This window comes from Netta rufina, assembly GCF_964035555.1.
Source record: "Netta rufina genome assembly, chromosome: 5".
Lineage (NCBI taxonomy): Eukaryota > Metazoa > Chordata > Aves > Anseriformes > Anatidae > Netta > Netta rufina.
The window spans coordinates 33629152-33653073 of record NC_140128.1 but is presented as its reverse complement, the minus strand read 5'-3'; the positions used below and the strand labels follow the sequence as shown (position 1 = coordinate 33653073).

At 45.6% G+C, this 23922-nt stretch overlaps 2 protein-coding genes across 11 annotated transcripts; one reads left to right on the top strand and one right to left on the bottom strand.

Annotated features, from left to right (window-relative positions):
* Positions 1-277: 277 nt before the first annotated feature.
* ATG13 (autophagy related 13) lies at positions 278-21874 on the bottom strand. 10 transcript variants are annotated; one of them, XM_084287066.1, is made up of 19 exons: positions 21256-21372; positions 20567-20628; positions 17144-17225; positions 16452-16532; positions 15711-15830; positions 15218-15264; positions 14565-14705; positions 14094-14134; positions 13453-13549; positions 13011-13109; positions 12138-12228; positions 9586-9684; positions 8132-8242; positions 7209-7342; positions 5884-6001; positions 5084-5161; positions 4614-4730; positions 4014-4142; positions 278-3268 (listed from the first exon to the last, which is right to left on the bottom strand). In XM_084287066.1, the coding sequence occupies exons 3-19, from the start codon at positions 17210-17212 to the stop codon at positions 3191-3193; spliced, it is 1650 nt and encodes a 549-aa protein (XP_084143192.1). In that variant the 5' UTR covers positions 17213-17225; positions 20567-20628; positions 21256-21372; the 3' UTR covers positions 278-3190. The 10 variants fall into 10 exon arrangements, with proteins under 10 accessions (XP_084143192.1, XP_084143193.1, XP_084143191.1 ...); XM_084287067.1 differs by lacking the exons at positions 20567-20628; positions 21256-21372 and adding an exon at positions 21746-21874; XM_084287065.1 differs by lacking the exon at positions 20567-20628 and having other exon boundaries at positions 21256-21387.
* HARBI1 (harbinger transposase derived 1) lies at positions 21607-23690 on the top strand. The gene is made up of 2 exons (XM_084287071.1): positions 21607-22313; positions 22918-23690. Exons 1-2 carry the CDS (start codon positions 21644-21646, stop codon positions 23292-23294), a joined length of 1047 nt encoding a protein of 348 aa, XP_084143197.1. The 5' UTR covers positions 21607-21643; the 3' UTR covers positions 23295-23690.
* Positions 23691-23922: the final 232 nt, after the last annotated feature.

Here is a 23922-nt window from a genome sequence, read left to right as displayed (position 1 = left end):
CCCCCGCCTGTGTACGGGACGAGGCAGGCACCTGTTTTGTTTTTTTCCTTGCTCTCTTTCTCCCTAGAAGGCAGCCTCACTGAGGTCCTGCTAACTACTCCAAACATAGCACACCCTAGCCCTGGTGGAGGCAACGAGCTTGCTCCATCCTGCACGCGGCTCACTGACGGTCCTTTTTCCTGAAGGAGAAAGATTGAGAGGCTGGGACTGTTCCAAAGTGGTCAGTAGATGTGGAGAAAAGCCTGTAATAGAGCAGTGCAGCACTCCATTGCTTACATAAAAGTTTTATTGGAAATTCTTCGAATACTTGAAGTACATTGGAGACTATTTCCAAAACAATACAATTCCCCTTCCCCTTCACCCAAAGTATCTGTAAAGCAGCAGCTATACACATGCTGTCTTCAACACAGAACTGAGCAGACACCTGCAAAAATAAACAGCCCCCATAACATAAGCTGTGGCAGGCTGCAGCAGCATCTAGCTCCTTCTTGAAGCAGAGCATTTACACAGTGGTCAGAGAATTCAGAGCCTACCTAGATGTAGCAACTATGTGTTGAAGCTGAGGAATGTCCAGAGAAGAGGCACATAACTCAGCCCTAGAGCATCTCTTTATTGCTGTGGCCATCCAGCTCAACACTAGCAGCTTATATAGGCAAATGTCCAGCCTGCTGAAGTAGAAAAGAACTGCCCCACTGAAGTGCTGCCTAATGGGATGTGGGAGCTGCAGCCACGTTAGGAACTGCAGCAACTGAGCGCAAGTACTTGGCTCAGGGGCCCTCCTGGGCAGGACTAGCAGAATGGCATGCCTTCTGCCGCCTCCCTGGCTTTTCGTTGTGACGAGAGGGGACAGCAGTAGCACTGGCTAGATGAAGTTCAATCTGTTCTAGGCTTCCCCCTGAATACAGTGTGAACCAGCACTTTTCCCACTCTGCTGCTTTGTGGCTCAGCTCAACCTGCCTGTACGTTAAGGGAAAGGTGACAGCGACCACCCCTACAAGGTGACAGGGACCAGCTTCCTGAGCAGAGACGAGAACCAGGCAATACCCTCGTTCCTTGTGTTCTGCACTCTTCTGATACCTCTTCTACCTGTAAAACAAGGTGGCTCTGGCTGTGGGGATCAAGTATTTGTTAAATCCCAGGTAACTAAAGTCCTCTATTAAGCCATTTAGAAACTTTAAGATGTCTGTGCACCTACTTTTGTGAGGCTACTGAGAAGCTGGATTGGGTGAGTAAGCTGGGTAAGTCGGGGTGGGTAATTCTCCTTCAGTACAGCTCTTATCTGGGCTTTTGGAGCTCACACGACCTTCACATGATGGAACGCATCACTTAACACAAAAGCCAGTAAAGTTCAAGCACTGCGTTGATCTGACCTTACAAGCTCTACTCTGAACTTGGTTCCTTGCTCTGCCAGGGGCACAGAGTTAGTGTTCTAGAGAGGAGCTGGGCTTCCCCTGTCACCTGCTAGCAATCTCTTTCAGTTAAGAATGCAGCAAAGCTGAAGAAGCTGCCACACCACACTAACTTGAAGGCTGGTTACTTAACCACTCTAGGGAAACTACGATGGTTCCTCAGTACTGAGAGAACAGCCTCACTTCTGGAGAAAGGGAAAGAACAAACATATATTAGGACAGTAAGGGGTCTTGCAATTGCTTGCTTGTTACACGTGGGAGGAGGAAAGAACCACGAGACCTACCTTATCTAGGTTTCTGCTTAGTGTCACTGCTGCTCCTCCCCTCCTTACGTCAGACAAAAGACACACAACAGCCAAACCACCCCGAGTGCTGCCAGCCAGTCACACTGCTAGTAGCCAGCTCATTACAAAAATAAAATTTCAGCTCATCGAAAGCCAGCTGATTAAAAAGTACCATAAGCTCCCAAAAATGTGCTTCTTTAAAGAAGCTGCCTTCTGAATGGCTGAAGAACACTGCAAATTCATCCATACCTATCAGAATACAGCTTTTAACCTAAGTCCCCACCACTCCACTACACTGCTGTGTGCATTTCATTGTATCAGTGGGCCCTGACTGGATGTAATGGAAACATAGTCCCCAAAGCAGAATATTATATTAGAATAATCAAGTCTGTCTTAGAAAATAAATATCTTGGATATTTTCCTGCAAAAGGAGACTCACTGGACAGGGTTCCATGGCACACATGCTGTCTGCAGTGATCCAGGGCAGAATGACCCGCACTACTACATGAAAACAACATCTTTTAAATATAGGTTTCTTTAAAAGCAATAAATATTTCTTGATTAAGATCATCTATTAACCATAAAGCAGAAAAGTTTGCACGGGTTAGAGGAAAGAATCTTGGACTAAGACTCCTAATTACATTAACCCTACAGAAATAGGATTCCTAGTATTTACAGTTACATTTCAAAAGCAGAGACTATGAATTCAGCATCATCACAGCTGCTACGTGCAGGCTTGTCAACACTGGTAAACTCAGCACGGCTGAGTGGCAGTACACTCAGGAAGGAAATGTGGAAAGCACTTCTGCAGTTCCACTCCTGCTTATCAGCGAGCATAACAGAAGGCCTCACAAAACGACTGCGTGGAGACCCAGTTCCTCAGAAGCAGGAAAACAAAAGGTAACTTGTGTTACGCAGGTCCCAAAGCCGACGGCTCTCCCTGGGCTCCAAGCGCTCACACTGAAGTCAGGCCAAAATGCCCCATTCTGCGGAATGGATGTCCTGGACTTAGAACTGCTGATCTGCTGAACTCGCAGACCTTGGAAGTGAGCCAAAGCTTTCTATGCTCTAACAGGATCGAAGACTGTAGGAAAAACAGTCTGTTAGCAAGAAACTAGGTCGAGGGAAACTTACACCATGGGATCTTTGGAGGAAACACATGGCAACTTTTCACAAAGCCCCTCCACACAGGACAGACTGAAGAGAAAATGAGTTTCATACATTGGAGTTTGACTTCCTGTGTACCTACTGGTCATAAAGTCAAAACTGAAGACGAACAGGAAGAGCGGTCCAGAACTATGCAGAGGAGTAGCTGAGGGAAACCAGCAGGTGAGCTGTATCTGCTGTTAAAGAGCAATCAAAGAAAGCTCACTTGATGGAAGGAAATAGTCAAAGTGAGACAGAAGGCAGAACAGGGGTGATAGAGATATTTGTTGACATTGTTCTCCAGGATGCCTCGAAGAGGAAGAACTGCTGCAGCAAAACTGGAAAACACCTTCACTGCAAGGTTTCTACAAAGGCATCAAACTCTTTGACATTTTTCTCATGGACTGCCAACTTCTCTGGTAATGAGTCCTGTAAAAGCAAAGAAGGGTGCAGATCAGGACTCACTAACAGCAGATAGTGCATGCATTTACAGCTTCCTTCTATGGTAAAAATTCCTTATCTAAGTCATCCAACCCCTCTCCACTGCTCTGGGCTCCCCTTCCCACATGCACAGGAGTCCTCTGGTAGGATCCAGCAAGTGACCCTGAGAAGGGCACTCTGCCCAGGGATTGTTTATTCTGCAGGAAGAGGAGGTGCACTAGGGCCTAGCCTTGTGCAGTTCCTCCAACAGATGGAGCACAACAGCCTGCTCAAGTCACTGCCTTCATCAAGGCACTTGCAGCACTTCGCCTTTGGAATTCATTTTTCCCCACAGTATGTTACAGTGGCTGCAAATTCAGTACTGCGCTCACCCAGACAACTCTTTCACCAGGATTTTACCTCTGCTCAGGCTGCAAGATCAGGCCTAGTCTGCCACTAAGCCTGATGCAGCAGAAGCAGGATCGGTTCTGAGGGATTAGTTTTGGGGGTCTCAATGACAACCACAGCAAGCAACCACAGGCAGCAACTTTTAGCTTGAAAATAAACATGCAAGCTTCAGAGCCTCAGATGTGCCACAAACAAATCTTCATTTCTCTGGAACATATTAATGAGGGACCCCCACTTTGGGCAGGGCCTCTCTTCTGAGAGGATGCTACTTCTTTCAAACTAGGAATAGGGGGAGTACTATAAAGAACATACAATGCCCACAAACAGAAAATTCATGGTTCCATACCAAATCCTCTGCCATGGACTGAGCTCCTATGTCAATGGAGAGGCTGCTGAGTTGAGGGGGGTTCTGAAACTCACGGTAAAATGTCCCCAGGTCCATTGGAAGGATGTCGTCTTTTGAAAATGCTGGTTTCTAGAATCAAAAACACTGCTGTCAATTCTCATTCGGAGACACTGGCTTCCCTTTTACCATGAACTTAGGTAAAGATATTACCTGCTATAGGTCACCATCTTGGTATAACAACTCTTGCAATATTGCAGATTAAATAACTGAACAGCTCCAGCTTTAGACCCTGCCTAGGCCAAGATCAGTTTGACTGAGTACTTGGAAGGAAGCAGTTCCTTGGAAGCTAATTCCTTTAAGCATTGGAGAGGACAAAAAGCCCAGATGTTGATACGAACTATAAAATTATTTCATCGGTAGCTGCTGGTACTGTGTGTCAGTATTATTGCAGTTCTGGGACTGACCAGCTCTATTTGGGAGCAGACAATCATGGATATTTTCCCCCCAGTGAAAACAGCTCTTAAACCATTTGCCATGACACCAGCACATAAAGCCCACCTGCGGATGCAGCTGTGTGAGAGCACTGATCAGGGCACTTACAAAGTCAATCATAACGAAGTCATCGTGGGTGTTCCCTGTGCTGCTGCCACTGGAGCCCTCTGAGTGTAAGCTGCCTTGTAGAGGAGATTCAGCTTCTGGGGAGTCAGGAGGATTGACCTGCCCAAGAAAGCAAACACGGTGAGTACTGATCTTATGATCACATCTGCATATTTTAACAGTGTGGGGACAGTTAGGAGGTTGGACCATAAGCACGTGCTGCAGAAGGGGCAGCAAAGATGTGCTTGAACATCGAGAGACCCCAAGACTCAGCACAGGAGATTTCTTGAAACCAAGTAAGCTTAACTAGTTCCTTTTTCAAAAATAAAATAAGAACACCCCCTTAAAAACAAAACAAAAAACACCATCACCAACAAAAAAAATACCAGAAAGTATATTCAAGGAAGGGAATAGCATGGGCGTTGCATGAGAGGTGCTAAGAAGGTACATACTGTATTTCTGAAGGGGCTTACCATAGGGTCATTATCTTCCAGCTCAACATTCTTGGGAGCAAACATGGCAAAAGGAATGTCTAAGTTGGCCATGGTCACCTGAAAAGATTCAGCAAAAAGAATTTTACTGAGATGCTCCGCTCACCCAGCACAGAAAAAGCTACTGAAAGTCTTTGCCAGGCTTACTAAAAATTGCCCAAGATCACATCATCAGCTTGGCAGGAGGCTGACCACCTCATTTAAAAGGCATGAAATAGATTGCACTCAGCTGACCTAATACACATATTTTGAGGTGGGATTTCACATACACCTCTTATACAAGACAGATAAGGATTAATGCACTGCTAAACATTCAAGCAAACCCTCTTCGTCCATCCAAAGAGCCTAGAAGAGGGCTTAAAAAAAACTTACTTAAAAGCAGCTTTAGCAACTGGGCAGATCCCTAAGATGAGCTTCCTAAATGCTTGGTTACTTGTGATGAACTGGTCTATCGCACAGGCTTTCTAAGAAAGGAGGCTTGCTGCCAGCTTCTCCAATTTATGAACCTGTGGTAGTAGCAGATCACTGTAGGACTGCAGTGGGGTATGAAGTCTTCCATACCCAAACAGGGTGTTGACAAAGTAGGGCAAATTCAGCAGCTGCCACATCCCAAAAGGATTTTATGAAAAACATGCCTGTGACAAGACCCTGTAGGCAAATGTTGCAGGCAGAAATACGCACACACAGGCTCCTTGACCACCCTGGCATTGGGGTGCTTTTTTCCTTGGTGTAAGATGGGAGAACCAGAGTACAGTGCCCTCAGAAAATGAACTGCCAGTTACCTGGTTAATGGGTTTGTTGACAAAAGCTCCCACTTTCCGGATAAAGATGGTCTCCAAAAGGTCATGTGGGGAGCCACACTTCCCTTCACTGCTGTTTGATACTGTTTCTGTGTCCTCACTGGGAAAGGAGAGCAAACAAGTGACTCATGGCTCAAACAATACAGACAAATCACATGCTGTGAAAGACTCCTCCATTTTTCTGGATCTACTCCTAGTATTAGAAAGGAGAAGAACAGAAATCTCTGTCCTTGTTTCCCACCATCCTCTTCAGTCATCAGCACAAAAGGGGACTGGGACACTTGTGGACTTAGATATTTTTTTTTTATTATTATTATTATTTTTTTTTATATCTGGAACAGAGCTAGTTAGTTGAATGAAAAGGCCAACTGACTTGGAACAGTTTTTTCTTTCTTGGAGAGGGACTTAACTTCAGAACACGTATGTTCAGAGCTGTTCCTACTCATCACTCCTATTTTTTCAGAAATCTGTCAGAAGGTGAGGGCAAGAACCAGAATTTTATCAGTCATTCTGGTTACAGAGGCAGCAGTCTAATGTGTCAGAACAGCCAGTGCCAGCATGGTTAATTCTCTACGTGGCTACTGTTTATTTCTATGGCCTGTTTACTTTCCTACCACAAGTATTTGGAAATTTAAAACATCAAAGAAAAAGGTTGAGTCTTCTGGCACAATGACTGTTTACATAAAGTACCCAGAAAAGTGCTAGTGCTGTTATGATTTGTGGTTTCCTCATAGCAAAATCTCTGCTTAACATATTGACTCAGAACTATGTGACCCCAAGAGACACTTCATAAGAAATGAATATGGTGACCAAAAAAAGGACTTAATTAGCAGAAAGGGAGTTGATTTAGGACAGTTTGAGGCTGCATTGTTTAAGTAACTTTGTGCCTGAAGTTTCTTAATGTTGTACATAGATTTGCACTAACTACAACTATTTTCCACAACAATTCTCTTTAAATCTCTTAAGAATTTAAGATTCACTTGTGAACTTAGTTCACCTTGTTACTTCACAATCAGCAAAACCAGTACAGAGCTTAAAAAATACAAACTGTACAATAAGGTTGCAATAACAGAAGGCACAAGCATGTTATGGTGACCAGCAGCTCTAAGTAGATGGGTGAGATCATTGTTTGGGGCAAGGCTGAAGAAGTCCCAGTCAGAGAAAGCTGCTCACTCTTTTAGGGGTAGGGGAGAGAAGACGAGAGTTATGCTACAAACAATAACTAAAAGGGGGAAAACACGAAGTTTTATGTTAACGTGATTCTAAATGGGTTAGCACAAGCGGTGATTCATCTAAAACCAACCTACCTACTAGAAGGAGTAGCAGCTGAGTAGTGGACTCCATCTAGCGGGGTGCACATCCGCTCTTGGTCAGCTTGGGTGCCATGTGCTGGCTGGCTAGGAACTGGGGGCACTCCCCCCTCTTTGCCTGGACCAATCAGCTGAGATGGAGAGGAACGATCAAGTTAGACATCTCAAAATCAGTGCCACAACGCAGGGCAATGCAGAGCAGATTCCGACAGACTGGGACTAAACTGTGTTTTTTGGCATATGACTTGGGTTCTTGCCCCCATGAGATGACATCAAGTAGATGGTGAGCACCTCAGTACAAACTCTTGTTCCCTTCCTATTCCTCTCCACTTCAGGCCTGTTCTATAGGGGAGGGCTCTCTGTCCATAGGCCCTCTGCTTATGGAGAGGGGAGGAAATAAAAATAAAAAATCCTATCTTCTTACTACCATCACTACATCAGCAAAACTCTAGTGCAGAAGCAACATTACAGGCAGAGATAGACTTCTGTCAACTTAGCTGACTTTGTCTGATGCGTGGATGCAAATACACCAATGTGGACTGCCAGCGTGTCCTACAACACCAAGCTCTGTGCTGCGCTTGGAGACTCACAGTGGCAGCAGCTCTGTCAGGCAGCCAAAGTTTGGAATTAGTGCCACACTGGTGCAGGCAAACAGGTTTGGTTCTGCAAACAGGTCTGGCCTCTCTTAGCACAGTTTCTCTACGTGACCTTTACCCTACCATAGCACAGTCAAGGATGTTGGGGAGCCAATTCCTAGCTTCTGTGCAAGCTGTGCTTTCCCTGTATTTACCCTAGATTCTTTTCATTCCTGACAGACAGGACACCAACGCATGCACTAGTTTCCAGGCCTCTCTCAGATGTAGAGGTGACGTAATTGTTGCAGTACCAGCCATGCTTGTTCTTCTACCCTCTACAAGTACCTGGTGAGGGTGCGCAGCATTCAAGCCACCAGCAAAGATTACGGGGTACCCCATGTCAGCTGATCCAACTCCCAGGGCAGCAGGCTGATAGGAAAGACGAGAGCTGGAAAGCTAAGAAAGAAGAGAAAAAACAAGGGCAAGGGGAGAGGAGAGAGGAAGGGGAAGGGGAATGCCCCACAGTCTGAATAATCAGTCACTGAAGAAGGAACAGGAGAAGTCAGAGGCACAGCACGGTGTTTCAGGCTGGCAGAAGGATGCTAGATTTTCATTAGTCACTTGCAGAGGTCATTACTTTGAAAAGTTCTTATTGCAAGGGACAAAGTTAGGGCCTCGACAAGAAAGCAAGACTGGTTTCCTACACATACAAGAGGCTATGTGAGGTACGGCTGACATTCAGTCACAGGGCAGCTCTGCAGGCCTGTTTCACATACTTCACGAGATACTGTTTTATTTTCCCAAAAAGCAACTGTGCTATCAACTGAACCCCTTTCCACTGCACATGAAAATAGCTGATCTACAGGAAACTGACTGATGAGAAGCACTTTTATCCAAATGAGGCTAGTTAAGCTGAAAGGAGCAATCTTTTCTCAAAGAGCAGGTACAGTATTGTTAGTATTTTGCTCTAGAGATATCCAGCAAACTTGACTCTTTTTGAACAACTCACATTGCCTTGAAGATTTTACATGCATCTTCCTGGAGAAGTTTCTTAAGGAATTTATGTGAGCATTGCTCACTGATATTACCTCTGTTTAAGAAATACTCAATATCTACAGCCACGCTTCTCCATTCTTTAACCACTTTTTCTAAGCTTTGTAGTAGCCAAGCATTCCTACTTTTATTTGTTTATTTAAATATTTCTCTGTCCTCTGTTGTGAGACTCACTCAAATATGAGGAATATGACTTTAGACAGACCTGTGAGATGTAAACAAGTAACAGTAATTCAGGTCTTCACCAAGTGTTACTCATAACCAGGAAGACAGATGGAAGTGTTTGTTGTGCTTTTTTCTCCTTCAAATTAACAGCATCTCTGTTTTAATGACTAGTGCAGGTTCTAGGGAATGCCACCTCCTTCTCAACCCCTGACCAGCCTGAAAAATCTATGCTGTGCCTTTTTCTTTTTTTAAACAAAAACCAAAACCTTGTTCTCCAGTGAAGACCCTTTTAAAACCTTGCAGAAAACTCCTCTTTCTCCTGTATCAAGTTTTACAGGCTGCTTCCTGCAGGACTGCTGCTCAGTGCAAAGATTCCAGGTGGGTTTTATATTTAGAGCACACTGGTTTTGCAAACTGTTAACTGGTTACTTGACCATATAACATACCTGTCCCGTTTGGGGTTGACCAGCCTGTCCCATGTACAACAACCATTCTGCATTGTCCCGTTTGTACTTTCCTGTATTTGTTCTGTCATGCCAGTACTACCTGGCCATGTATAACATATTCGATTGACAACTCACTTGATGTGAAAAGGCCAGTCCCATCACTGGGACCTTCAGGGTGTCCGTCACGACAGGAGGAGGGGTCTGAAAATGTGCCTTTGTGACAGTAAAAACACACTGTGCACAAACACAGACACACAGAGGAAACAAGGAAAAGAAAGAGTGAGAGGGGGAGAGAGAAAGAGAGAGAGAAAGAGAAAGAAGGACTTCAGAGAAGAACTATAAAGAGTTGGATGAACTGAATGCTAGTGAGGAGTGTTTGACTGCAGCAGCCACGCCTCCACATGGAGCGGAATTCTCAATATTGCCAGAAACACGTTCAATTTATAAAGAACTGACTGCTTTCCAATCTCGGTGAACCACTCCACACAGGTAATATTTAAGACTCCAGTGAACACCAACAGAAAGTAACTGCCAGAGACTCTGTCCCACAGCTAATTAGACCTGTTACCAGCCAATTAGCAAGGAGAAGCCTGAGTGGTTGCCAGAAAAAGCCAAGAGCAATTTTGTTTTGGAATGTACAAATCACACATATTTCCATACTTTCCACCCATACACACTCTTAGTCTTCCAGTATTCGCAAGGGCAGCAGGGATTGTATCTCTGCATGTCTGTGCTGCACCCTAAGACTAAAGAGGGCCCAGACTAAGGGAAATACAAACGTATCGATGTGAAGAGAGAGCTCCTTCACCAGCACTGACACTCCAGAAGCAAACACTGTCTTACAGAGACTGCTCACGCAAAAAGGGCAACCCAGGTCTGGTTTAGTCCTATACCTTGTAGCAGTCATTCTCCTAACAGCACAGAATTATGACAAATTGTTTCTGGGTATTACCTGTGGCCAGGTTTTCTCATGAATTTGGGGTACTTTACAAAACAACAGATACAAGCTCACAGGGAGAAGGTTTATTTCCTTGTATCATGCAGGCTAGACCTCATTTCTACTGAGAAGGCAGTAGAAAGAGCTTTGGACAGTCTGCCTATAGGCTGTCTACACCACACAGTTTCCAGTATTCTCCTAAGCATTAAGTTGTAAATAGAAAATTGGAGAAAGAAATTAGTTTTCCCCCTCCAATTTTCTTTAGAAACCACAATGTCAAGACAACCATACAATTCTAACTGTGGTAAAGAAGACTGGCAGTTGCTTTATAAATAAGCATACAGCATATGGTAGCTATGAGCCACAAAAAAGCAAGAATGTAGGCTCATACTTGATGTGAATCCTTGAGGTTCATCTGGTTTCATAAAGCTTTTTCCCTCAGTGACAGCAAAGCTCCACGTCCCCTGGGGAAATGTCAACTTCAGTGTATTTACAAACATTCTTACTGTTAAGTAACACTGGCATGAGCAAGCCAGTGGAAATTTCCTCATGACCTTACTGCACTTAGCTTGCTTTGTGAACAGGCAAGACACAACTCTGCCACAAACCCATCTCGTCAGCTGTGTATCCTGGAACAGGAAAAAAACTTTATTCCTTCAGACTTACCATGAGTGCTGGCTGATCACTTCAACATTGCCTGAGGCTCACTGCCTGAGGTCCTGTCACCCAAAAGCTGCCAGTTGGCACAAAAATGCTTCCTAAGAAGAGCTCATTTCTAGCTAATTCATACAGTAGAATGTACTCTGCTAAACCAATCATACTGCTTCCTCTGAAGCAGCAGAAAGACCCATAGCAAATTCTTTCGATTTGGAACCACATTGCAATTGTACTTCATTCTGCATTTCACATCCAGAGCAAAAGATATTTACAGAGTCTTTAGATTGTCTTTAAAGTTCAGTAGAGCCATCTGCTTGGCTGGACAGCAAGGCGAAACATACGTGAATATTTAAAATCATAGGAAAACAGCAAAGCTGGCCAAGTCTTCAAAATACAGAATTGTGGAGTCAGATATATATGGACAGGAGAAAAGGGAGTAATTGGAGTTCCCGTTTTTCAAGATTCAGAAGGCATCCATTTTCTTTTTATTTTAAAATCGAAACTTCAATAAAATTTGCATGGGTAGGTAGAAGTACAGAGAACTGTATTAAGTCCTTAGTTCAACATGACGACCCAGTTTATTTGCTGATACTTACTCCTGCTGCCCAAACTTGTTTTAGATGGTCCAACAAAGGCTTTTGTCTTTTTTCGGATTTTCCAGACTGCTGTCTGGAAAATATGACTGTGCCACATGCATCTTCCTGATAATTCAGTGGTTTTTTTCTCAATATCAGCCTGTTACCTCTACCTAAGCTACCTGGCATTGATCCCTTGAATTCCTGTTTTCGCAGTACCAGTATGTGTATGTATCTAGTACACTGCTATCTTCTTCAGTCATGTCTTAGACCAGCTAAAGGAGTTGGTTCTTTTGGTCTTTCTCAGTAATTCAGTCTTCCTAGTCCTTTAGCATCCTGTTGAAATTAGTATCTAACTAGGTTTTACTCAGAAAGCAATCAGAGTAAGAAGCTTGCACATTAAATTTTAATTAGCAGCAGGAGGCTGCATGTTTGCACAATACTTGATGTAGGAGTCTGCACACTACACTAACAGTGATTGTTCTTCCTAAGAATAAAAAGAGCCTGTTTCCTCTTACCTGAGATGGAGGAGAGGTGGAGAATGATGTGGTACACACTTCTTGGGAATCTTCTACTGAGGGGTATACCGCACCGTTGTCCTCACCAGCTCTAAAGTAGGAAGGGAAGAAAAACATCCTAACTGGAAATATTCCACACAACTAACAAATAGCAAAACACACTGGGACAAACGCTGCAGGGAAGTTGAGAGTATTTGGGTGGAGTTGAAAGGAGAATTATTAAGGGCTCTCATAATCTACTTGGGAGAACTGAGGAAAACAGGGTATGAAAATGTTCATTTTCCCCAGAATTATCTTAAGAGCTTCTCTTCTACCCACAAATAGAAACATAACCCTGTATGTTTTTGTTAAAAACAAACACTAAAGAAAAGGTTTTCTTAAACACTAAAAGTTTTTCTTATATCAGCTAATGCTACAAGCTTTTGTGTTTACTGAACCACTCTCAGAAAATACCTCCAGTCCTATTCTGAGTGCTCTCACAAGAACTTTGGACAAACCTCTCATCTACAAAGAGAAATTCACCTTTAATCTTTCTCTATTAGAAATCCCTGGAGCTGCATGCCTCTGGACATGGAGTTCTACAGCAAGAGTAACTGTTACTCTTCTAAACTCATGAAGACAGCCAAGGTTAAACCTCTTCTGTCTCCGAGTGTTTCTGTAAGGAATTTGGTAAAGGAATTCTGTAAGGAATTTGGCTTCATGCACTCAATATTCTAGACACAAATGTTGCCTTTCCTTACATGCTCAACCAGATCAATAGGATTGACCCTAATCCTCCAGTCTCCCTTCCCATGCAGTCAGTGGAAAAGGCTCTGTATTTGGGCATAACGATGCCTTCACCATGGCCCATGACTTCACTCAGCATTTCCTCACCTGTAATTGCAGGGGTGCATGGGCGAAGAGCTGGGATAGGGACGGTCCACAAAGTGATCAATGATAATCCCCATGATAGGAGGGGTCCTCTCAAACTGCCTGCAAGGCAACAAGCAATGGCATTATTGGAAAAGCTGCTTTTTCTCTTTACTGCATCCCAATTCATGGTACCCTCACAGAGAGCCTAGTGTCTAGAAACGGGACCAGAGCATCTTTACAGTTCAGCCCTCCAACTCCAAGCAATTTGGAGTTCTAGAGCCTGACTCAGGGCTACCCAAATACTCTGCTTGCTGCAAGACTGGAGCATTAGGGAATATTCTCCATTAAGGTGAATTTCAGCAGGAAAGGATAAGCAGAAGGGAAAGATTTAGGGGCGTATAATATGAGGAGTTTAATACTATGTTATTGTGAAACAGTTTGTGGTATGATCCCATTTTCTCACCTGGTTGACATGAAAGCAAGGTTGATTCTGTAGGCACAAGACAAAGTGATGGTGCCAACTGGGGTACCCACTGTCCCAACACGGACTGTTTGGAAACCTGTAGGGTTAAAGAATGATTATCAGTTCTACTGATTACACAGAACCTGATTATTTATGTTCCTTACTGCCTTCTTGTATGGTCTTATTTCTATGGTGTTTTCATTATCCCTTGCAATCTCATCTCCAAACACACACACGCACACACACAACCTTTATCAAAGCAGGACTAGGTTGCCTTGCTGGCAGGCTTCATCTACAAGACTACTGATGTTGTTTCTTATCTTGGTCTCATATATTGCTCTGAAATGCTTCTTGATCCTGAGTAGATCACTATCTCCTTTACTGGTTCTGTGCTTTATAAACATACCTTCATATTCTTCTTTCAATTCTGGATCACTAGAGTCAAACTGGCAATCATTCTAGATTTGTCAAAGCACCACATTGTACCTGCCACGTTATGACATGACCCTTTACCAATCCAGATAAAAATCATGTCTAAACCTCATGCTTTACATTCCTTGTGGCACTTAGGAATAGTAACAAATGTGTCACCAGCACAGAAAACAGTTCTGCTCTAGTTTGTGTGTGTTGCCTAGCCATACCTTCTCCCAAGCCGCTCAGTTGCACTTCACCAAAATATATCCTGAAAGAAAGAAAAAAAATCTATTAGGTCCAGTGGGCACATAAGTCTAGTATACGTCTCTATTACTTATTTAATTCTATGAGTTGAACAGTTGGAACCACTTTTCCTCTTTAGGAAAAAACATAAGCAGCAGCTAGAATGCCCATCTCAGCCTTCCAGCTACTTCAGAGGAAGACATGCCACATAAAATGGAAGAGAAAATTGTAGTTGAGTCTAATCAAAAATATTTCTTTAAGTTTAAAATGTCTGTGAATGAGGCTGTAAGGTGACACACAGTTCAAAGTTCTCTTTAGTGCTCTTCAGTAGTAGTTAAATCCAATTCATTTGAATTTACTGTCACTCATCCCTTTTTACCACATTTATAGTTGCTCTATGCAAATCTATTTTTGTTTCTGCTATTCCAGATAAGGAATTTCATATTCCACTTCACCTGTACAATATCACATATTCATGGCCTTGTTTCCTTGAGAGTCTGTAGGCTGGAGTTACCCTGGTTATAGCAAGCAAAGACTTCAGTAGCAGAGACAGCCTGTTGTATACGGTGTATGAAACTTTGATTTCTTTGTCACACCTGTAGAACACAAAGGAAAAAATTAGGAGTAAGAAGGCAAATTTTTAATCAAAATGAGTCTGGGCCAATTCTTTCATGTCAGTTTTATTGCCAAAATGACAAAAATAAGGTCCCAATGCAGTTTGCTGTTATTGACCAATCTGCTAAGAGTCCTACTTCAATCTAGTCACCTGTTGTAGAATTATTGAAAAATGCGATGCAGCCTGGTACTAGACAGAAACATCTTTAGAATATTAGAAAAAAATGTAGTTAATGAGCATATGTACTCTTGTATCTCAGGAGGTCTACTAATTATAATGGAAGAATGAACAAAATTACTATTTTCTTTTCTTGACGCTACTATTAAACAGCTTGACAGCTGCACTAGACAAAGAGGCAACTTCCCTCTGAAGTGTCACAGGCCACACAGCCAATTATGTGCTCATTCACCAACATGGATCGAGCGCTTCCCCATTTCACAAGCTAAAACAAACAAATAGCAAACACAAAAAAAGTGTGAAGAATGCACTTACTTTTCATTCATTTCTAGACACCAAATCTCTAGCTCCATGGAATCCCCCTGGATCAGAGAAAGATGGCAAACAAAGGCTCATTTCAGAGAACAATTCTTTTCATATCTCATCAATAATCAGCAACAACCGCACCTCTCAGTACACACAGTTTCTCCCAGTTCCCACTTTCTTACAATGCAACAATAGAAAAAGGTGCACTGGAAGTCTCACCAAAAAACTTGATCATCTGAGGGAATGCCCTCCTCAGAATGGCTAAGCTCCTCATGGGTTATGAAACTAAGTTTTGCTGCTCTGCCATTTGTGTGTTTGGCTTCAGATACTTGCAGTGTATTGTTTTTGTCAAGCAACGCATTTTATTAACGCATTACCTAACTTCATAAATGGAGATGCTTCTGCATTATTTTGGGCTAAAAGGTAAGAGCTCTGGAACGTGACTTAAGATTCAAGTAAAAAAAATAAATTAAATCACCATCTATTTTAACTCAGTCCTCACCTCTGAGGTTTTGAGAGAAATCTCCACACACATGGACCGTCCAACAGCGGGCAGCTGTCCTGCCAAGGCTTTCTTTGCTTCATGAGTAACCTCTGGTATATCTTTGATGGCCAAATTGAACTGCAGAATGAAAGAGATGAATAAATTTTTGCATTTCTTTGAAAAACTGCCTAATAGTACACTGCAGAGGCCTATATATAACATACTAGGTCAGTGTCCATTGAAATATTTATGAAACAGAAAATTCCCAGATTGGCTCAGGCTTTTCATATTTGCAAACATTTCCTTGGCTGCTAATTCAAGTGTTTTTCTTGATCCTGCTGTAAAAAACTTGTTCCTTTTCTCTCACTTGCGTCATACATTCACCCACAGAGTATCTTGTGTCTCTCCAATTTTAATAAAGCCCATCACTTATACAGTCCTGAGCTGCAGAACTGCAAACTTCTGACAGAAGAGAACTCATCACCCCATCCCCAGCAGATCTTGGAAATGTGCCCTAGTCAGCTGGCAGGAGCTGCTGAGAGGTGTCATTTATCTCTCCTCTAATCAGCCCTTAGAGAGCCTAGAGTGACACGCTGCATGTCAACAAGAAAAAAAAATGCCAATCAACATAATTGAATATAGTAGCTGTTATACGAATAGTTATTACAGCCTGCACAAGACTGAAAGAACCTTATTGTGTTCTCAACACACAAAAAAACAAAAACAGAAATGGAGCTGCTTTACAAAACGTGACTTTACCCAGTCAGAGCCTGTTGGGGAGGATGATGATCGGGTACAGATCTTCTCTCCAAGTCGGGCCTGGACAATTACTTGTACCGTCTGAAATAGAAAGGACAAAATCTGAGCTCCTGAGCTCAGCAGAGTTCAGAACCTCACCGATAAAAAAGTAAAAAATGAAAGGGCTGACCAAAACGTAGAGAAGTAAAGTTTGCTAATCTTCAGGTATAATCATCTTAAATTATTACATGCAACTGCTAAACGTATTTCAGCCAGAAAATGATTTTAAGCTGACCCTTCTTTGCTAGAACATGAAATGACTAAGTTGGTTTTGTGATCAGGAGTTGCATAGCTTCCTTTATGACTGAACCAAAGTTCACAGTTATATCCTGAACCTGGACACACAAACAGACGTCAAGCCATTCCGTATGTTTATAACATATCCACTGCCGGAGTTTCTACTTGCATCTTGCAAGGCCAGGAAGTAAAATCTAGGTACCAAGTGAGGCCAAGTTTTATAGTTACATGTCAGCATTAATGTAGATAGGGTGAAAAGGAAGTTTCGAGCCCAACAGAAGGTACTGCCTAACTGCAGGGTGATAAGTTGACAGGAGCCCCGCGCTGACAGAGCTGTGATGTGCCTGCCACTCATTCCATGGCTTTTTTCATAAACAAGAAAAACAGAGGGATTTACACATATGAGAAAAAATTACCTTTAGAGCAAAAAATTTGATGAACTTGTCCAGGTCCTTCCTGTCCTGGGAACTGAGATCAGTGTCCATTGCATATGGCAATCTGAAATATAGCACAGGCAGGGGGATGAAATCTTCCTTCAGCTTTCTGTCTGGCGTTTAAGACTTCAAAATATTTTGCCATTTGAGGCTACTTCAAGAGAAATATGTAAGCACCAAACACCTGTTAAAAGACCAACATGCTAAGAACTTTGAACTTTTTAAAAATTCCCGTGAATAATGATATATACGGTCCACATAAAAGGTACTAGGGAAAAAAAGTAACAAAATAGGGGTCACGTAAAACTGGGTAGATTTTCTCTAATTTTGCTAGTTTAATTTTAAAACAAAACAAAACACCCACCAACACCACACTGGGTTCTGTATCAAGCTGTCCATCAGACAGGGCAGTCTTGGCTTCAGAAACAAGATATTCTCTGTTAACAGTGCTGGTCAAAACCAAGCCACATTGTTTTTTCTTGAGTCTGAAGTTCTAAAACCAGTATCCAGGTGTATTTCAGCAGGTACCGAAATCTGTATAACAAACCATTGCTGGAATGGGCTTCTTTACTCCCAGCAAACAGTATTGACAGTAAATCTGTACAGCCACAAGTGCACCTACAAGCAACCCAAAAGATATATTTTCTCAAAGGACAGACCACAATGCCACCTGCACTCCTTGACAGCCTCAGATGCCAAACACTCAGCTCCCACAATCACGCCAGCTTGATTTTCAAAGTATTACCGATGGTTTTAGCAGCGCCGTGGGACTTGCACAGTGCCTGAAGCCAGGCCGGCCAAGCTACTAAGCAGATTTCTGCCACCATCACCTCACGTGGTCTGGGATAAATGGCAACTTCCCTGTCTCTCAGCTTCTTCACGTCTAAGTTAATAACCATACAGAGATCGTGGGGAGGACTGCCTTAATTAACCGTTTTGATTGTGCTTTTTGCTCGTAAGCCTTCAAAGTATCAATTCATTCTTAATTCCTGTTGCTGTTTTGGCTCTGAGACAGCTTGTCACCCCGAAGTGCCTCGTCCAACATCACCCGCACAGGGACTGCGCTGCACAGGGCAGGTTGGGGTCCCCAGGTCAGTGGGCGAGCAGCGGGTGTGCGAGGTCACTTCACCCAGCGTCGAACCTCTGAGCAATGCCTGAACTTGCAGCAGGACCGTAGCGTTGAGAAGGGCTGGGTATGTGACTTAATACAACTTAAAGCTTAGCCAAAGGGGCCAATAACCCTGATCGGACAGAAAATATCATATAATCTTTCATGGCTACGCACATCCAGAAGTTCTACTTGAAATATTTCAATTAATAGAAGTAAACGCCTATTCTAAGTAATGCTGCTACATGAGAGCACTGCAGTTAACAGGGCCGAATGCTGCTTTCTGCATGACTCGATAAAAACAAAGCCGAGCACCTAGTGTGGTGGGAAGTTCCTGGGCTACATTCATAGGGCACCTCCCAGCACTCCACCTCTTTTATTATATATTATGACTTGAAAACTAACAACATAAATGATTTAACAGTAGATACGTTATCAAATTTCGATATCCTAACCTCCGCAGAAGAAGCTTTCAGTATTGACCCTTCCCACTACGAAAAAAAAGGTGCGTAATAATAATTTTTCTGACTTAATTAAGTGTAGGGGTTAAGAGGACCTGAGATCCACAGAAAACCTGGCTGATATGGGCAGTAAAACACTGCATTAAAAAAATCTTTTTCTCAGCAAGAAAAATGCTGACACTTAAATACCAAGAGAAATCAAATTAGCTTTTAATGTGAAAAGAAGCAAGAGGGCATTTATTTGTGACTCCTGGAGAAAGGTACAAGGAAGAATTTATCCTTATGGCATAGGAGAGCCGTCAAATAGATCACCTGCATTTGCCTTATGGGACTGGAAAGAAATTCTGGGTATCGACTGCCACAAAACATTAGGGAACTAACAAAAGATGTTAAGATCAGTGGCCAGTTAGGTAAGGAAACAATGCAAACCATCAGCATGGTTCTCTGTGCAACGTAGGCATTAGTTCTGGTATTACCCAAATACCTCTAGAGGGGACAGAAACAGCCACCAGAGCCATGCCTTGGATGCAGGGTTCCAAGAATGAGAGCTTCACAGTTCTGCCCTGCTCCAGCAGGAACAGAAATCTTTCTGCAAGATCCCAAACTTTCTGTAACATCCATGAAACAGTTGGAGTTTCATTCCTCAAGCTCCAAATGCCAGCAACAGCTGACTCACCCGAGTTTGAAGCACAGCAGGAACAATCGAGCAAGACTTCACGTCAGGGATCTGTAATTTCAGGGAAAACTATGACCCTGGAACTCAGCCCCTGGCATGTCTAAGGCCTGTCATCTGGCAACCAGCATCTCCTCATTTTTGCAGGGAAGCCTCTGATGATTACTTGCCACCTGCTGAGGCAGTGTTCACCTGCAGACTCACTCTTGAGAAGAGTCAACACAGACCTAGAACTACAGATGTTTTATTTACAAAAACTCTTTCATGACCACAGGTTTGCTTCCACAATCTGACCTCAAAATTCTTTAAGTTCCACCAAACTCATTCAACTCTTGAAGTCCTGCAGGTTGTGATGCCGACACGATCCTTGTTAAGTACCAGTTACCCAAGCAATGCTCAGCTCAGCAAGGACCCTATCTAATTTTACACTGACTAACACCCAGAAGGAACTAACCTTTGGTCTTGTTCAGAAATCTCCAGATGACTGCTTCCCCCTCAACCAAATAATCCCTTAAACAAACAGACACCTCGCTGCTTTAGCCTTGCACACAGGCTGCTCACAGGTAAAACAAACGTCTTGGCTACCTGGCTTTCTGCTTTGCCTCTCCCCTTCTGCAATACCTACTTTCATACTCATCTTTATTCATGTGGCTTTGTCTCCTCTTCCCTCTCTACAGAAAAATCGGAGAAAAATACTCAAAGAAGAAATGCCACGTGGCTTTTTTAGCTAAAGACTCTCTCTTTTTTACAAGGTTACAAGGTAAATATTAGCCTTCCCCATTGTTTTGACACCCAAGCATGGTGCCACGCTCTACCTGTAGCTACAGCCTGCTTCGCCAAGCGAAGGGCACGTGAACAGAAGGCGAGGGCACCTCGCCTGCCTGATGCAACAAGCTGCAAGAGCTGTCCCCTCGGTGTGTCGGTGCAGCACACGTGGCCCCGCTCTGCTGCCAGCGGCCGCACTGCATGCAAGCACTTGTGAGCCCGGCACCCGACAGGTGCACGGCGACACCTGCGAGCACCTGCATTGCCCTACGGGTTTCGTGCCTGGGAATTCGCTGGGCACGCACGTTTGACACTCGCGTAAAGGAGCTGAAGCACCTGGCACGCACCGGGCGTCAGCGTTAGTGCTGGGGAAAGCACGTACAGGCTGCTGCCATTACCTCCCTCCTCTGAGATTTCACTCTGAGCCACGGCTGCTACAGCTTTACCTCATCGTGCTTCCCTTTAAAGCAGATACACACAGTAATTCGTCAAGGTTTCCACCCCAGAGCACCACACCGGCACTAAAAAAGAGCAGAGGGCAGTGAGAGCCCTTCCATGCCTATGAGGTGGGCTGTGCTCATCCCAGTCCCCCCTCCCCAGTTACCTACTTGATGGTGCCCCCAGAGCGGGTTCCCTGCTCTCGCCCCTCTTTCAGACCTGCCTTGTACACGCAGGACCCCGAACTCACGCCTGAGCTCGTCCTCCGTGGGGCTCCGGCAGCTCCTTGTCGGGTCCCTCAGGTAAACAAGAAGTTTGGGAAGCTTTTAATAGCGCGCCTCGGACAAATAGGCCCGGCTGCCAAGAAGCCTTTCCTAGAAGCTCTCCTTTCGAAGCACGAAGCCTTGGTGCAAGCAGGTATTTTGAGCGCATTAACAAGCGCCTATAAAAAGCCCCCTGCTGCACAGCGCCCTGCTGGGGGGCGAGGCCTGGAGATCAAACTCCGCGCAGCCCGGGCGGTTGCTGGCAGCCCACCTCCATTTCCCTGCCGGGCGGGTTATTCACAAACCCTTTTTTTTTTTTTAGGTTTTAACCCGTTTCGGGCTCCCCTCACCCACCCCCCCTCCCCCTCAGCGCCCGGTGGCGGTACCTGCGCGGGGGCGGCGGTGCGGGGGGCTCATCCCGCGGGAACCCCGTGAGGCGAGGCGGGGGCGGCGGCGGCGGCGGTGGCGGTGTCGGGGGGGGCTCCGCTGCGCCTCACAGCCTCGGCCCGCTCCGCGCCGCCATCACGGCCGCTTGTTTTCATCGGCGGAGGCGCCGCCTGAGCATCCGCCGCCGCACTTTCCACACGCCGGCAGCGCTCGCCGCCCCTCCAGCGAGGAGGGAGGAGGCGAGGCGGGGAGCAACCAGGCGGCGCCCCCTCAGCAGCCGCCCCCCTGCCCGCCCTGCCCGCCCTGCCCGCTCGCTGGGGGCTGGCGTGAGGCTGTGGCGAATCTGCCGCCGCCCCGAGGGCCCCCCCCCACCCCCGGGTGCCGGCCATGGCCGTGCCCGTGGCGGTGCTGGACTGCGACCTGCTGCTGTACGGCCGCGGGCAGCGCACGCTGGACAGGTTCAGGCTGGAGGACGTGACGGACGAGTACCTGGTGGCCACCTACGGCTTCCCCCGCCGCTTCATCCGCTACCTGGTGGAGCTGCTGGGGGCCAGCCTGTCGCGCCCCACACAGCGCTCCAGGGCCATCAGCCCCGAGACGCAGGTGCTGGCGGCGCTGGGCTTCTACACCTCCGGCTCCTTCCAGACCCGCATGGGCGACGCCATGGGCATCAGCCAGGCCTCCATGAGCCGCTGCGTCGCCAACGTCACCGAGGCGCTGGTGGAAAGGGCCTCGCGCTTCATCCGCTTCCCCGAGGACGAGGCGGCGGTGCAGGGCCTGAAGGAGGACTTCTACGGGCTGGCGGGCATGCCGGGGGTGCTGGGGGTGGTCGACTGCACGCACGTGGCCATCAAGGCGCCCAACGCCGAGGACCTGTCCTACGTCAACCGCAAGGGCCTCCACTCGCTCAACTGCCTGATGGTGTGCGACGCCAGAGGAGCCCTGCTGAGCGCGGAGACGCACTGGCCAGGCAGCCTGCCCGACTGCGCCGTCCTGCAGCAGGCAGCCCTCGCCAGCCAGTTCGAAAACGCGCTCCATAAGGACGGCTGGCTGCTTGGTAAGTCGGCTTTTCCTCACGCCTGCCTGCGGAAAGGCCCTTCCCTTTCTGCGTTGGCTCCTCGTTGAGTTTGAAGCCTCTCGGCACAGGCGATAAGTTCAGTTCTGATTGCTTTCCTGCAAATTCCTCAAGACTTGACGTTCAGTTTGGACTATTCTTGGAAGTCTAGAACGGTAACTTGCAATCTGTGTTACAAATACTACGATCATTGTATATACTAATTTGTATTCGTATTGTAATTTGTACTGATTTGTACAATTTAATTTCTATTTGACCATTTCAGAATTCTACCCCTTTCTAAGATGAATGCCGCAATGATTCTGTTGATGCTCTTGGTCCAGTTGTCTTACTTTCACCATATTGCACAGTAAATGGATTCTCTTATTCTATTCCATGTACTTCAAGGATTAAAGGGAATGTCTTTACTTTGTTATTTGTCACATTTGTAAACCAGTTATTGTTGCTCTTTCATCTTTTCTGTTCTAGCCTGAGAGATAAGTTATTCCGCATTCACGCTACCAGAAAACCTGGGGCGAAGAGCTGAAGCCCCGAGGTGGCTAACTGTAGGTCTGTAACCCGTCTCCCTTCTTTTCACTGCCAACAGGTGACAGCTCCTTCTTTCTCCGAACCTGGCTGATGACCCCCCTGCACATCCCCGAGACCCCCGCAGAGTACCGCTACAACATGGCGCACTCCGCCACCCACAACGTCATTGAGCGGACATTCAGAACCATTCGGTCGCGCTTCCGCTGCCTGGACGGGTCCAAAGGCACCCTGCAGTATTCCCCGGAGAAATCCAGCCACATCATTCTGGCCTGCTGCGTGCTCCATAACATCTCCCTGGAACACGGGCTGGACGTGTGGTCCTCCCCGGCCACGGGACACGTGGAGCAGCCCGAAGAGGAGTATGAGCAGATGGAATCAATGGACTCGGAAGCCTGTCGTATTCGTCAGGAGCTTCTGCTTACGCACTTTAGCTAGTGTTGTGACAGGGGGAAGGCTTCAGCGGGTCATCTGAGATGATACAGAGAGCAACTGTGTCCCTCTCCTTAAGTTTGTAATGACTGTGCGGGTGTGGGATGAGGGCAAATTTTATTCACTTCATTTCAGGGGGTATTATGAGCTTCTCTTGATCTCCTCATAGGTGTCATTTAATTGCTAAATGTTCACTGTTACTGATGCTTATAGACTCCCCTTTTATTTCGGGAACAATGACTGTAACGCGAGATCAGCGGAGAGCCTTGGGACGTTGTCTTTGATAACAATGGAAAACCTGTAAGCCTTGCACTATTTCACAACAGTTCCGTGCCTCTTTGTAACCCAGCTGATTTTTAAATCAGCATTTCACACAAATTAAACTCCTGTGCGGACCCCGAATTCATGAGCAGCAGGGTGTAAGGGCTGCTCTTTTGGTTTTCAGGTGTACATTTGTGCAAAGTCCTCACCAAACCCTGCATTGGGGGGGCAGCGTGCACACCCCCACACCCCTGGGGGGTGATGAGGGGCCGGGGGAGAGCCCCGAGGCTGGGGGCTGGGGGCGCTCCATCGCCGTTCCGCTCGGCGCTCCACTGGCCGTGCCTGGCTGCCGGGCCGGCTGCAGGGGGGGGGG

Coding starts and splice junctions, on each gene's coding strand:
- ATG13 (XM_084287061.1), bottom strand. CDS start 21,038: ATGCGCTCAAAATACCTGCTTGCACCAAGGCTTCGTGCTTCGAAAGGA. Junction 15,831..16,451: donor CCCCAACAGGCTCTGACTGG/GTAAAGTCACGT, acceptor TTCATTCTGCAG/TTCAATTTGGCCATCAAAGA. Junction 13,110..13,452: donor CTTGCTTTCATGTCAACCAG/GTGAGAAAATGG, acceptor GTTGCCTTGCAG/GCAGTTTGAGAGGACCCCTC.
- HARBI1 (XM_084287071.1), top strand. CDS start 21,644: ATGGCCGTGCCCGTGGCGGTGCTGGACTGCGACCTGCTGCTGTACGGC. Junction 22,314..22,917: donor TAAGGACGGCTGGCTGCTTG/GTAAGTCGGCTT, acceptor CACTGCCAACAG/GTGACAGCTCCTTCTTTCTC.